Genomic DNA, 15,941 nt, shown 5'->3' with positions numbered 1-15,941 from the left:
AATAATATAAAAATTTAAGTATCGTAAAATTTTTATTAAATTGTATAGATATTTGTTATAATGCTTTTTTATATTTGTTTATAAACTATTCTTACACTATATGTAGTAATAAATATTTTATACTATTTATAAATTATATTGATTATTATTTTTAATATTTAAAAAATATAATATACAAAAATATTTACAAAGAAACAAATAAGCGCTCATTACATTAATAATATATATTGATAGAAAAATAAATTTTACTTATAATCACTTATAATCAAATTGAGGAACTTAGTTATATATGATTCATAAATTAGAAAAAAATGATATATTTAAAAAATTATCATGTTTGTTCTTTAGAAATTTAAAATAAATATAATGACTTAGAAATATTTTGTAGATATCATTATAAAAATATTGTAACATGAATTATTATTATAATTGATTAAACATCGTTCAAAATTCGATCTAGAATTTGATCTGAATTTATATTTATATTAATTAATTTACTTAATATTAAAATATAATATTTAATAAACAAATTGTAATAAATTTTTCGATTTAAATAATAATATTTTTACGTAACAATAATTGCATTATTTAAGTTTTAAAAATTCTTATCAAAGTTATAAAAACAAATAAAATGATAATAATCATAACATATTTAAACAAAAATTTGTTATATAATATATAATATAAACAATATATATATATAAACAAAATAAATTTTAAATCATCCAAATATTTCAAGATTGAGTTTTAAAATTTGTAAAAATCTTCAATTATAAAAGTTTTTTATAATTTTATTATAGGACATGATAAAAATATATTCATATCTTAATTTTCAAAAACATTCATCTCTTGTCATGATCTTAGTAAAACTATATTAATTATTATTTTGAACTAATTATTATTTTTATGAATCAAATGTAATACATATACAGCATTATTATTCACATGAATCAATATAAACAAAATGTTTATTTTTTTTTTATTATTTTTCGAATTCGCTATATATCAAATTGACATTTACAAGAAATTACTCTTAGAAAGATTTTTATCATTAATTGTAAAATATCATATTTTTAATAGTTTTTATAAATTTGTTCATTGTTTAGAGCAACATTTTCCAAACATTACTGTTTGAATGTATAAAAAAGTAATTTATAATAATAATAATAAATTTTTATGTAAAATCACATTTTGTGTAAATTAGTATTTTTACTAATTAAATAATTAAAAAATGTCAATAAGAGAGAGAGGGAGAGGAAGAAGTATTTTAAATGCATTAATGTATAAAGTTATTCTTAACATATACTGATTGAGTAAAATTTTTAAAAAATAAAAAAAAAATTATATTAAAATTGATTTTTTCTATTTATAATTTAATGATATTATTCTGCTGATAATTTAGCTTATATAGCATATGATTGCAAGCATACTTCACATATAAACTCAATTCAATAATTTGAGGTATTCCATAATGATACGATCATTGATTGCGTTATTTTTTTTTAATTTCTTTGGTTTTTTTAGATTTTCTTTGGTTTTTTCCTATCTCTCTGTGCGTTCATTTAGATATTTATTATCTCATTTTTCACATTATCTTCCAGTCAATTCGATTTATGATGAAATAATTGATTAAAGATCAATTTAATATTTCCATCACAGACTGGTTTCCTCGATAGAATTTGTTCTTTGAAGCTGTCGATTATCGTCGATACCAATAAAATACGTTGTGACTAAACCTTTTGGTTTGACATACGTATCTCCTCGAAGATGGCACTTGACACCTTGTTGTTCAAGAACAGCCGCAGTTTCTGCTGTAATCTGTATAAATAATTATAGTTTTTACATAAAAAGATATTAGATCTTTGTAAAATATATTTTTCAAATAAAAATCTAATTTTAAAAATACCTGTATTTTTCCTGGAACACCTGTTGTATCCATTCTCGACGCCATGTTCACAGCATCGCCCCAGATATCATATAACGGTTTTTGAGCACCTACTACTCCTGCTGTAACTTCACCATGTGATATTCCAATTCTCAATCTAAAATAATAGTTTATAATAAATAAGTAAATAGTTTAATAATTCATATAATGTAAATATATACCTGTAAGGTTTGGATGTATAAAAGGTTCTCATTTTCAATTTATCTAGAACTGCTATCATTTCAACTGCAAACTGGGCCATTACTTTTACCACATTATCACTAATATTTTCCTCGTTTTCTGGGCTACGCATTGAATCGCGTCGACTAGCTTCTAATCCACAAGCTGCCATATAAGTAGTGCCTAGAAAATAATTGTAATATTATTTTTATGATTCTATATTTTTGATTCTATTAATTTTATTAATTTTAAGTATTGTTATTTGATTAACTGCTCACCAGCAATTTTAATTTTTTCAATTCGATTGAAATATGGCTCAAATAGCAATTTGTCAAATTCGCATATAATCTCATTTAAGACTGCTAAAGTATTGCTTTCATCGATGGATACATCCGTTAATGAAGCAAACATTACAGCCACGTTACTATGAGCTTCATGATAAGGCTCATTTTCTACTGTTCTATTCATATTCAAGTAGAACTCCGCTGTGTAATATAATTTCTCATTTATAATTTGTTGAATTATTAATATTAATTTTAATTTTAATTAACTTACCAACATGTTCTGGTAAAATATTACGAAGTAAAAATTTATTAGCATTTCTTGTATGGAATGCTTCATCTTGTTCTTTGGTCAATTGACGTTTCCATAAGTAATCTAATCTATTCAAATATTCTGCCTGAATAAATATTTATTTAATTAATATATATACAAATATATTATATTAGAGAAATAATAATTGTTAAATGAGATTTGCTTACCTGGCGATCTATCAGATGCAAAGAAAAAGTAAGAAAAACTATGCTTAAAATGTGAGCCAGTCTTGGTTCTAAATATGGATTCCATCTGTCGCCTGACTGAAACAAATTACAAATAAAATCACAAAAAATCACAATTACCACCTAATTACTTAGAAATAAAAAATACATATTAAAATTACCTGAAATAAATTTGAACGATATATCCAAACATTCCATGAATAAAATACGACTATTACGATGCCTATTACTAATTTTAAGATATAATGGAGTCTTAAAAACAGAAAACTCGTCAAAATAGCCAAGGAGCAAGTTTGCGTCATTTGCTAGAAACAATCATTAAATAAAATTAAGAATAGTATTTAATATTTTAAGAGATTGAACTAAAACAGCATTCTACAGCATTCAAGTACCTACTAAACAATCTTACCCAGGGTGTAGCTACGCAATCAAGTTTCGAAGTGCCAGGTTCTATTACGCTGAATGTTATATTATTACTTGTAAGCTCATTAACATTCTTACATTCAAACTGAAATAATATGATGATTGTATACATTAGTTAATAATATTTAACAAATACTAAAAAATTTATATTCACTATCTACTTACGATCATATCAAACATGGCACACGCTGCTAACATTAGCGTTATTACCAAATATAAAACTGTCCTGAGAAATGCACTCCAAACAACCTAAAATATAAGAAAATGTTAAATAATTTAGAAATTATGTAAAAAATTAAATAAAAATATTAACCTTTATGCTAGTTTGATATAAAAAACATAATAATTTATTTCGAGGATGCGGAATCTGCCCTTCATGTTCATCATGCGGATCTTTATATCGGTTCCATGCGAAATGCATCCAAGCTATTGGCATTAAAGCGATTAAAAATAACATTGCTGCGGAATAACTAATCGTTGTGCTCAGATGCCATCTAGAAAAATTAATAAGACTTTATAAATATTTTTAATTCAATTATATCATTAATTAAAAATCTTATGAAAAAACATACTTGGAAAGAGAAAGTGTAGGTACCAGATAAATGAGTCCCATAAAAATTAAGACAAAAAGAGCACAACTAATATAAAATTTAAAAAGTGGATCAGGTTGCTTTAAAAACGGTATTTCCCAACTCCATTGTTGAAATGTTAAAAATAGTGGATTCATATCTTTCCAATTGCACCATTGTCTAAAAAATTATTCAAAAATTTATATCTTCTTTTACATTGACGAGGTATTAAAATTTAAACAAATCAAAAACAGATATTACTTCCATTTAGTTAAAGGCATTTTTTTAATAGCATGTTCCATTTCTGCATCTGCAGTTTTAAGCATTAGATGATAATCTCGCAAACAGGAATCCATAAAATGTGTACGCCGTCTACACGTGCTGGTGAACACGCCAACATGATTATTTAGAGTGGCAGTAAGTCGTCTACTGTTTCTCGCACTGGGATTCATACTGGTACTGGACCGTACATAAAATTTCACGTAATGCGTAGATAGTGGAGAGCTTTCAGGGGACGGAGTCATGACTGTCAAGGTGTTCTCGCTGTTCTGCAACAAGGTTCGCCTGTCAACGATACATCAAAGACTCGACGGAAATTCGTTGAATAATTAAAAAGATATGTCAGTGGCGTAGGGATTGTTCGTTAAATATAAATAAATTTTTTATTCTCGGTTAATTCATTCGGATTTCCTACGCCACTGGGAAATATGCACCTGCATAGTCGGAGATTCGAAATCGTCGGGAATCGAAGGTGTAATAAGATAACTTCGAATCCCATACTTTTTGAGAACCTCGTCATTCAAAGAATCCACCGGAACGCAATCATATTCGTTAGCATCTACGAGATCCAATGTCTGCTGCGTAATATGAACTTTGCCGGGTTTCCCTGTTTGCTCCATTTTATTAGCTATAACAACATCGCGTGACCAAACATCGTACTGCCATTTGCTCACACCTAGAATTCCTGATATTATATTGCCCGAGTGAACTCCTATCCTCATATTTACATCTACACCACTTTCGCGTCGTACTTTTGCCCTTACATCCTTAATTATCTTTATCATGTCGAGTCCTAAATATAAAGCAAATTGAATTTTTAATTCAACGTACAAATGGTAAAAATGCACAAAATAGATATTTTTTTAAAACGTATTTACCTAAATCCACACAACTTTTCGCGTGTTGAGAATTTGGTGTCGGTACTCCACTTACACAATAATAACAGTCACCCAAAAATTTGATACGCAGAACATTGTGCCTTTCGGAAGCTTCGTCAAAACTACCAAACAAATCATTCAATGTCTCTACTAGTTTCCGCACTGGCAACGTCACGGTCAAGCCAGAAAAATTCACAACATCGGCATATAAAATGCTTACATTATTGTGGGTCTCGACGCATAAATCACTGAAAAGCAAGTAACAATGTTTGTGTTATAATTTTATGTATTTATAATCAATGATAATTAATTATCACAGAGATGCAAAAACTTACCTAGATGGTTTGGGAGGTTTTTTGTGTTCTTCTAAAAATTTAAATATATCTCTAAATTCTTTCTTTATCTTCGCGGCTATATGTTGCGGTAATATACTTCGTGTAAGTTGTTCCTAAAAATTGTTAGTATTTTTTTAAAAGATTATCATTGTATTATTACTTAACGTTCTAAGTATTTTGTTTATTAAAGTAAATCATTACTTCTTGATCTTTCTCATAATTCAACCGCAATGTTGATTCCACGCATTTTCGATGATCGAGAAATGATCGTCTTGTAACAATTTCATTCATGAATCTAAAATAGAGTCCCAAACCATTCACACAAACAAAATATATCGTGTCCGTAATGATCTAGAAGATTCATAAAGAAAATTCAAATTTAACAATCAAACAAAGATTAATCCAATTAGAAAATTTATTATAACACATTTTTTAAACATTGTTCCATTAAAAATATAGAATAATTTTAACGATTAATTTTCGATTACAAGAGCTTTACCTTCGTGCTAAAATCGAATGAATTTCTATAAGTGATTAACGATAAAGCGACTAAGTAGCATGTAGTAGTCGTAATTCCGAGTATGAGAGCATGTAAATTTTTCGTGAGAGGTAGAAAGACATAACATGCCAAGAGCGCGTGAGTCGCGTATGCAGGTCTGTAAAGAAATAAATGCAGTTACACGTGTTATATAAACGATCACAAGTTCAAAGTTGCGCTTTAATTAGCAGGAAAGATAAAAATGACTCGTAATTAACTTATTATTAAATGCAATCTGCTAATGAGAATTACACATTAATCCGATCTGTATATTTATCCATTAATATTTATCTTACGTTTATCACCTCTTACATAAAAATTGAAAAAAAACCCAACGAAATCCACCAAAATATGTTAAACAAGAAAAATAAGAAAGAAATAAATAAATGATGACATAAGAAAATTTGTAGCAGTAGAAAATTTATTAACTTGATCTCGTTAAAATGATGGAAAATAACAATATCAAATATCAATGCTCTTTATTTTTTTAAAATAATCTATCTAAAAGAGAAACAATTGCAAAATTAAAATTTAAACGATCGTCTAGGGAAATATCTTGTGGAACTTGTTACAAAATTATTCCCGTGATCAACGAGATAATATCAATGAGTGGTTCGCCGATTTTTCATAATTGTTGTTTCAAGGAAGTAAGCAATAAAATATAAAACGCAATTATAAAACGAACGAAAAACTGACAAAGTTCATCTACGATAATTAAATAGTGGCCTTGCCACGATTAGTCAGGAACTTCTCTGTTCTCTTATCAACGTTACCTTATCGATGGTGCTTCATCATTGTACAGAGTGTAATAGAAGGGGACAGCCAAGTCCCCAATTGCTAATAATACCACGATCAGACAGGACAGTATGACCGATAGGTAAGTGTTTCTAATAATGATCTTTGACTTGAACGAAAGTGCAATCACTGGACAGAATAACGCGCTCACTAAAGTGCTGATCACCACATCCGGTACGCAGTTCTCAATGTTGACCTACGAAAAAAAAAAATAGAATACATTCAGTGTCTCTTTCTTTGTTTTTTTGTTGAGTATTTTATTTGTATATTTAAAAGATGCTTAATTAAAGATTTTTAACTACATCAAGTAAATAGGTGTAATCTATTAGTAATTCTACTAGAAATAATATGTATACCGTAATCTATTAATAGAAGTAAAATATTTGATCGCTCCTTACCAATAAAAAATTATCGATTCAATAAGAATTGCGATTATGAGCTGAAGACTAGAAATAATTCAAAGAATAACGATAATAGTATTATTTAAAAATTATATAATTAATCGCGATAAGTTATTCAGTTTTTTATTTATTATTTTTATTCTATTTTCTAAAAATATATAAAAAATAAATAACGAAAGATATATCATTATTTTATACGTTAACAACAACATATTATTTTTTATTATTATCTTTTAACAAATAAACCCAAAATTATGACTTGTTCATCATAAGTTTATATCATTTCATATAATTTCTTTTTTATATAATTAAACATAATTGCGATTAAACACGAAAGAAGAAAATTTAATTAATATATTTATTTTAGTTGCTGAATAGGAAATTCGTGGATTTCAATTGGATACCTGGTTTGAAGCGAAGCATCTCATTATTTCACATTTTATTTTGCTTACCATTGTTATCAGAATCAAGCAATGTATGAATCCGAGGGCCAATTGCAAGAGAACAAAAAGCGAGAGATAACCATACTGAATCCTCCTTTGGTAAACCGTGAACAGCTTCTCTAGGTTTTTGTATTTGAATTGTGTCTAAAAGTGAAAGTGCACGTGAGATTATGTATTCGATATGTGACTGGATAGTTGTTTGAACTTTCTAGTCGATTAATAATCATTGTCATCATCATAATGATATTTTCAACAATGATTTAATTGAGTTTTTATGAGAATAACAATTAGAAATAGGATTAATAAATTAATTAAAAAATTTAAAAAGAGAGAGAATATCCATATTTTACAAAGGATTATCACTCACAACTGAAAACAATATATGTACATTATATTTAGATTCACGAATTCATTACTCGATGATTAACAAAGCGTACTGAAAACAATACAATATATATTTTGCGATACATTTTCTCAACTTTCATCATTTATGATCATTTCAATTTATAGAGAATCCACGATTACCTTGAAAATGAGGAAATAAAAATTATAAATAATGATAAAATATCAAAATAAATATGTGTACAGTAATAAAAAAAAAAAAAAAAGAAAACAATTTTAAATATCAAGTGTTCGAACAAACGCAAGTGTTTCATTACTGTCGATCGTTTGTTTAAAACGAGACTGTGTACTTATGATCGAGGAGTAAATACATGAAAGAAAGAAATAAAAAATATTTTAATATTCGATGATATTAAATGGAATAAAATTTGTTTTACATTATTTTAAAATTATAAATTGAAATATATTAAAATTTTTCAATTAAAATATCTTTTCTTCAGATATGAATACACTTATGTGTAGTGTAAACTCTCTCAGAATCACATGTACCATAATATTGTTTCAATATTGTTTCAAATAATCTAAAATTTATATACTATTCATTAGTACATAATCTTTCTTTTGATAAACATTTAGAAAAGATCTAATATTAAAGAACCATGAATATCATTGTAAAATTCTAATCGATTCAGGAGGAAAAAAAAAATAAAAGATCCTTCGGCGTTAAACCTACGCTTTGAATATGGAATTATATGCAACTACGTCTCAGAAACATTGCACGATATTCACTTGAAGATGTTACAAAAAACACAAATAACTATAAACAATATACCAGAAATTAAAAATACTATAGATTATTAATTATTCGATAAAACACTCTTAGTAAATCACTCTCAGTAAAAAATCACACACCTTCGATTCCGAAAATACTTCTTCTTCTTCTTCTTCCAATTCTACTAAACGATAAGCAATCCGTTTAAATAATTTTAAATCTCGTCGAATGAACTAAATATAATATCCAAACAATGGTTTCATATAATTCGATGCTCACGTGATAAATAAGATAAACGACAATGATCACTGTTTCATTGATGATTTAAGAAACGTCGGAGTTAGCACGAACGCGCGCGTATCTCCGGCAGCTACCGGCTGTCTGATGCTAAATCGACGCGTGCATGGTGGCTAACGTGAATTAAGCTGCTCGTAAACTATGATAAAAATCGGACCGAGTATTGCGGGGCGCAGTCGCGCCACTACACGTTGTGCCTCTTTTTTCACGATTTCCTGCCACACCAGAGTACCGGAGCTCGCCGAGGCTCTCGAAACTCTCTCTCCACCGGGAAATGAACGAGTTCCCTTTCGTCTGCATTTCGCGCGTGCGTTTTCACATTCCGACTCGGCCGCGAACCTTTCGTCCGGTCCGGTGAATATTGATCTTCAATCTCGAACTCTCGGGCCCAACCATCTTTATTCCCATCTCTTTTCTCCTTTCTAATCGTCGTAATATACGCACGTTTGTTCCTCGATTACGATAGGCGGGAAGAAAATTTATTCGTTACTACGCATACTCACGAAGATCTGAAAATTCATATAATGATATTTATTTAAAATAAAAGATGAATCTTACGTATACCTTCCCATATTTAAGATTCACTTGTGCAATTTTTCCAAAAAAACTTGATTGATTTTTTTTAAGAAAATATTTGATCTAACAAATACGTACGATGATCAGTGTTAAGTCATTAATTACCCCAAGTACAGAAAGTAGATTTAAGATTATTTATGAAAATTTTCGCGAATAAAAATCATTGTTTAGAAAAAAAATTTCATTTTTGTACAAGATATTAATTTTATATAGATATAAAATGATACGATAAATAAAATCGAATTTCGTGAAGGATCTCACAGATAGAATCTCAGATCAAGAAATATTTAGCATTCCTGTACTTGCAAGTTTAAAATTTTCGATAACGTAAACACATTGATAACGCGAACGCCATAAAAATTAAAAGTTTGTAAAAAGATAAGGATATTTATAAAAAATAACCATTTATTTTTTTAAATTATTTTAAAATTCTTTAAAATTAACTATTTTAGATTAACTATTATTTTAGATATTTATAAGTATTTTATTTGTTCGCATGAATAAATTTTTTAAACTACTAAAAATATTAGAAAGAAAAAAAGGAAAAAATTGAAACTAAATGATAAGCTATAAATGATAAAACGAAACTGAATGATACGATGGTAAGGTTCCATTATTAAATGGAAAGAAACGATTATCACGGAAATCTTTTTAGCACCGGTTTAAATATTCAGATATCAATTCATTTCTTCTCGCCAATTGTATCGAAGGACGTGATCTATATTAAATAAATTTTTCTTTATTCCACTTATCAAGTTTGTTGATATAAGCTTCATATTGTAACAAATATGTTATTCTTACGACCATTCCTCATGTAAAAATACAACTTTTCCTTGTAATCGAATCATAAAAGGAAAAAAAAAAAAACATGATATAACATATTACTCTTCAACTCCGCGTAAATGATTGCATAGTTGAAAGTTATCGAGATCTAATTTTTATAGATAAAAAAGACGATAATCAATTGCAATTTAATGAAATTATCAACAATATTAGATATAGTATTAGTTTTTTATGCTCAATGCTTCCGTTACTTCTTTTTTCATTTTAATATCATCCTTATAATTCGATTATCGTGTGCTTTGGAAATGTTTTGCAAAATGTGTGAAACATCAGTAAACGAGTGAAGTTATTTGTCTATGATTAGAATAAAACAAAAATGTGAAAAATTACCTTGTGATCGAAATATATGTGTGTATGTACTGCGAAACACACATTGTAACATGAACATATTAGATTAAATATGTTGATCTCATTTATATCACGAATAATCAATATGATTATGAAATCTATAAATATAAAATATATCTATAAATATTTTCTGTAAATAAAATTAATGGAATTTCTTCTCCCCTCTTTTAAATTTTAATGAAACTTGCAAATAATTTTTTTACCTTAATTCATTTCACATATTAGCATGATAATAATAATATTATTATTATTATTATCTATTATGAAATATCTATATCCATATAATAAAACATTCTTATATTTGATCAATTAAAATCATTCGTTTGTTAAGTGATCCGCAATAAAATTCTTAATCTTCGATTGCGAGTAACTTGTAAATGAATAGATATATATATATATATGTATATATATGTATAAAATGTTGAAAGATTTAAAATTGAAGATTTCCGATGTAATATTAAGTAATATTTTCCTTTGCAAAAATTTTCATTATGGTTTTATTAATGAGTTATTAACAAAAAATATTAGCCAATCACAGAGCGCGTAACCTAATCACACCACGATAATAGCGCTAGTTACGTATTGTCGACTGAGCACGAACAAATCCAGGCAACATATCTCGAAGAAAATTTGTTGAATATTGTATTTATTTATTCATAATATAATTCTATATAATTTTTTATCAATAAAAATATATTTTTTATATTTGATTCAATATACTTTCTTCGAGATGTATCGCTTGGATTTGTTCGTGCTCGGTGAGCAACACACATCCAACGCTATCGTCGCTGTTCCACAAGACTATGCGTTCCGTGATTGGCCAATGTTTTTTGTCAATAACTCATTAACAAAGCAATAATGAAAATTTTTACAAAGGAAAACGTTGCCTGAAATTACTTCAGGAATCTCCAATTTATCATGATACCAATTTACCGATCTATTTTTGAGACACCCTGTATATATGTTTTGCCTATCGTCAGTCATGATCACAATTGGCATAAACTTATTGCACTCACTCGCAAGTTAGACCAGGTCCAGTCATCAAGATTATTCGGCGAAACAATCCGGCCATCGTCCACATTGTTCAGAGAATTCAAGGATGCACGAGTAACCAGTTCCACGTCCATTTTCCTCGAGAGACTGATCTCGAGTTCTATCCCTACTTTTCAATCAAAGAGGCATACTCGACGACGATGACCACGATGACAATGATAACGATGAAGACAGTGACGATCTCACGGTTGTTCGATCCATCGCGGTTACAATCCACGAACAGACTGATCGTACTGATCGGTAAAAATGACTCACCGAAAGATGATTCTAAGCTTACTAGCAGTGTACTTACTTCGTGTTTTGTCGTATCGTTTTTAAAGTACTACCGTTACAGCTATATCGTTTTATCGTGATAAGGGAAATGGGCCACTCCAAACACTGCCTTCCCTTCTTCGTCTATATTTCCCTTTTCATCGTCATGAATGTTCGTTGAGTAAATGAAATACCACGCTTTTTTGAGTTTTTAGTCTTTCAGACACGTACACAGACACGTGATACTATGCTGTCAAAGCGATAAAGCCATTTGCCTGTTGTTCAAGATCACGCTTGTGATTTCATTCTACTGGCTTTTCCTTTTAAGCCATCCAACAGTGTTCATCGAATTTTGCCAGTCGGATCCTTTTCGATTCCGCGAAACTTCCTACGTTCATTGCTTAATTTATATATGTGCTTACTTGGTGATCATTTTTTACTGAAAATAAAATAACAAAATTATGAGATTAAAAATTGATTTCCAAAATTATAAAGAAAAGAAATATATGCATATAGGTATATATGAAGAATACGGATATTAGTTTTAGAATATGTGATATTTTTCATCAAGATAAACAACTTTCTCTATTCATGCTTGATGCATTTTCATTAAAAATAACTCACAATTTATAGGAATGAAGAATTTTTTCGAAATTTTATCAAGTTTGAATTTCATTGTTTCAGATGATTCGGTTAAATTTATTATTAATTCTTGATTAATTTCAATCCCCGATTAATATTCCGACAATGTCTCATTATTAATCGTCTGATCAAATTTCATACAAAGGCATTTGATACGAATCTTATCTATTTATTTTCATAATAATTTCTATTATTATCTTTAATTTTTTCCTATCGAGATTTATAATAAAATAAAAAGTTATAAAATATTTATTAATTCCTAAATAAGAAAAAAATAATTAAACAATATATGTTAAATTAAATTTATCTAATTATTTATTAAAAATAAAAGTGATATGCAACAATTTGGTCACTGCGTTTGACATATCACGCTTGAGAGTATTCTTCATTAACGAAAAAGATACTTATATGCATTTATTAAATTCTGAATTTAATTAAACCCTTGCTGATATATGTGAATATTTATATTTTAATTTATATAGACCAGTAATTTTCTTTTATATGTCTCTCTTCTACAATCTCTTTTACAAACATAAATAAAAAACAACGTTAATTAATAAGTTTATAATTTTTGATATTAAATAATCAGAAAGGAAATATCAAAAACATTGAGAATATTTAATTTTAGATCAGTGCAAAATTTTTAAATTTTTTTATATTTTAAAAATAACAATTATATTATTAATAATATGCAGAAATATAATTAATCTTTATATTCTTAATAAAAGTATATTTACAAATATTAAATAATATAAATTCGATGAGATAATCTGATGATAAAAGAAATAATTACTTAAATGTCAGTAGTAATTAAAATATTAGAATTTATTAATAATTAACTAGACTCGTATAGATATAAAAAGTTTAAATATAGATAAAAAATCTAAGTGTAGATTTACTATGTGCGAAAAATCACAAATCATATGCGATAATTAAAAAAATGTGAGCTTCCACCGCGTTTACAACGAATCAGACGTTTTTAATACTTGCATTTTAATTACATCTCACTTTTTTGTAAACGAATAAAGTAGTCGATTTATTCGATTTTTCGGATCGTTTCAACGATCAAAATCAATTGGTCCATTAATTAAATAACTGCCGAAGAAAGAATTAGTTCGTTGAATGATTATTAGTAGATAAATCAATTATTACATGGTTCAAGATATTAAGAAAATTATTTTCTCACTTCATTGTTCATTGTTCGATATATATTCATCACTTAAAGAAAAATTGAAATTATATAATAGTCTAAAATTAAACACTTTCATTGATTAAACTTTTTTGAAAGAAGCACTGATTGATAATCCTATTAGATCAATAATTGAATCAAATAATCAATCAAATGATTGAATCATATAAGTAATCATTATTCCTGAATAATTATTGTACAAAAAAACATACTTTATTTTGTAATTTTATAACAAGTATAATAAAATTACAAAAAATTATTATGATCAAATTAATTTTATAGATAATAATCGATTCTATTCGATAATAAAGATCGAATAATAAAGATTAATAACAGATAGTGAAATGGGTTGAAAATTCTTTATTTATCATATATATTATAATATATATGTCAATATGTTGTGCAACAGCAATGTAAAATGAAAAAAATATATAGACAAAATGTGTTTATGAAAATCAAATACAGTGCCAATATGTTTAATAAATTATTAATATATATATTATATATATATTATATAACATTCTTAATAAATTATAAATACATATTTTTAAATATATATGAATTTTTAAAATAATTACTAGGTTATTACAACATATTTTCATTCATTTAACAAGATTCATGATTCACTTACCAAAATTATTGAAACGATATCATCGCTCGTAATTTTAATTTCTATTAAACTATGCACTATAATATATATATATATATATATATATATATATACGTTTTCACTATTTAAACATATTGTTCAAATAATTCATCAATGAATCGTACGATTTAGTTGCGTTCAGCCGTCGCGCGCAATAAACCACTTTCATCTGACGAAACTTTCCACTAGCGATATCTCCATGAAGCGTGGTAAGCTCGACAGGTACACAGTTGGGCCATGGACATGGGTCATACACCTACGACTTCTTTTCGATTCGAGTCATGGTGGAGATTTCAAGGACACTAACCAGCATCAGCCACTCGATATATATTCATATAGAGTGTTCAAAAATTTCAAAACTTCTTTGGAGTACTTATATAATCTTTATTAATGTATCCAACACATTTCTTCATATACATATAAAAATATGATATATAAGAAGTTATATAAAAACCATATATTTAAGTAATTAATTCTAATATTTTAATTTATGAAAAAAGAATGATATAGATTATTTTTATTGATTGATTAAATTTTGATTATTTTCTTTTTTTAAAATTTTCCCGCTCGTTCATTAATATGTTGTATCACGAATGAAATTTTCACTTATGCAAGCGAACATTCTTATGTTTTTTAAACATAATGTAATTATAATCAATTGAAATTGCAAAAAAAAAAAAAATTAAAATATTTATTATCAAGAAAAATAAATAATATTGAATTTATTATAATTTCGATACGCTGTATATATAATATATTTATATGTATATTATATGTATATGTATATATATATGTGTACCTGTGGTACGTATATATTTAATCTTCGATGACTAATCCACTCGATTTAATGGCGAAAAGAATCTCGATAACGTTTTATAAACGTTACTTTTATACTTCCATCGTCTCGCCATATCAAAATCGTCTATCAACAAGTTTTATGTATCAAAATGAAGTCTCATCTGATCTGAGATGAAACGCATTATCATGTTTATATATATATATATATATATATATGAAACATTTTTTCCAAATGTATTATAAATTTTAGGAAAAATATACTTTATATACAAATTTCGATTCTTGTTTTGTGAATCATTTCGATCGTGTAATATCGCCAAAATAAACAAATCGATTTCATATAATAAAGTTTTCTCTCTCTACATATATATATGTATGTATATGTATATTTCGAAATAGATCGAAATTATTATTGAATATTTAAATTTTAAATTACATTTATACATATATTAATCTTATTATATCTGGATGTTATTAAATATCATTTGTTTTTCAACAATTTGACTTTTTTTTTTAAAAATAATCCCTACTAGTAATTATTTTTCAATTTTTTAATACATTTTTTGATAGATTTGTATAAAATGATAAAAAAAGATTGATTCAAATAAATTAATTACATAATTCATCTTATTATTA

General features: G+C 26.9%; 1 protein-coding gene across 3 annotated transcripts; it reads right to left on the bottom strand.

Moving 5' to 3' along the window:
* Window positions 1–13: 13 nt before the first annotated feature.
* LOC107999400 (adenylate cyclase type 2) lies at window positions 14–15,798 on the bottom strand. 3 transcript variants are annotated; one of them, XM_017059207.3, is made up of 22 exons: window positions 14,490–15,798; window positions 12,068–12,466; window positions 11,739–11,999; window positions 7,554–7,688; window positions 6,679–6,896; window positions 5,867–6,023; window positions 5,569–5,718; window positions 5,368–5,480; window positions 5,033–5,280; window positions 4,589–4,947; window positions 4,137–4,423; window positions 3,879–4,055; window positions 3,620–3,800; window positions 3,472–3,555; window positions 3,280–3,391; window positions 3,045–3,188; window positions 2,866–2,957; window positions 2,660–2,783; window positions 2,383–2,589; window positions 2,107–2,287; window positions 1,907–2,042; window positions 14–1,818 (listed from the first exon to the last, which is right to left on the bottom strand). In XM_017059207.3, the coding sequence occupies exons 3-22, from the start codon at window positions 11,847–11,849 to the stop codon at window positions 1,654–1,656; spliced, it is 3,381 nt and encodes a 1,126-aa protein (XP_016914696.1). In that variant the 5' UTR covers window positions 11,850–11,999; window positions 12,068–12,466; window positions 14,490–15,798; the 3' UTR covers window positions 14–1,653. The 3 variants fall into 3 exon arrangements, with proteins under 3 accessions (XP_016914696.1, XP_061933309.1, XP_061933310.1); XM_062077325.1 differs by having other exon boundaries at window positions 2,866–2,961; window positions 3,293–3,391; XM_062077326.1 differs by having other exon boundaries at window positions 8,799–12,466.
* Window positions 15,799–15,941: the final 143 nt, after the last annotated feature.

The sequence above is a fragment of the Apis cerana genome, linkage group LG7, assembly GCF_029169275.1.
Source record: "Apis cerana isolate GH-2021 linkage group LG7, AcerK_1.0, whole genome shotgun sequence".
Taxonomy (NCBI): domain Eukaryota; kingdom Metazoa; phylum Arthropoda; class Insecta; order Hymenoptera; family Apidae; genus Apis; species Apis cerana.
Note: the sequence above shows the minus strand (reverse complement) of the source record. Positions and strands in the feature narration are given on the sequence as shown.

Bases quoted from the DNA above. Each gene is read 5' to 3' on its own strand.
- LOC107999400 (XM_017059207.3), bottom strand. From the start codon at position 11,849: ATGGACGTGGAACTGGTTACTCGTGCATCCTTGAATTCTCTGAACAAT. The intron at 4,948-5,032 runs GTAAATACGTTT...CTTTATATTTAG, and splicing joins GAAAAGTTGTGTGGATTTAG to GACTCGACATGATAAAGATA. The intron at 3,392-3,471 runs GTAAGTAGATAG...ATATTATTTCAG, and splicing joins GTGCCATGTTTGATATGATC to TTTGAATGTAAGAATGTTAA.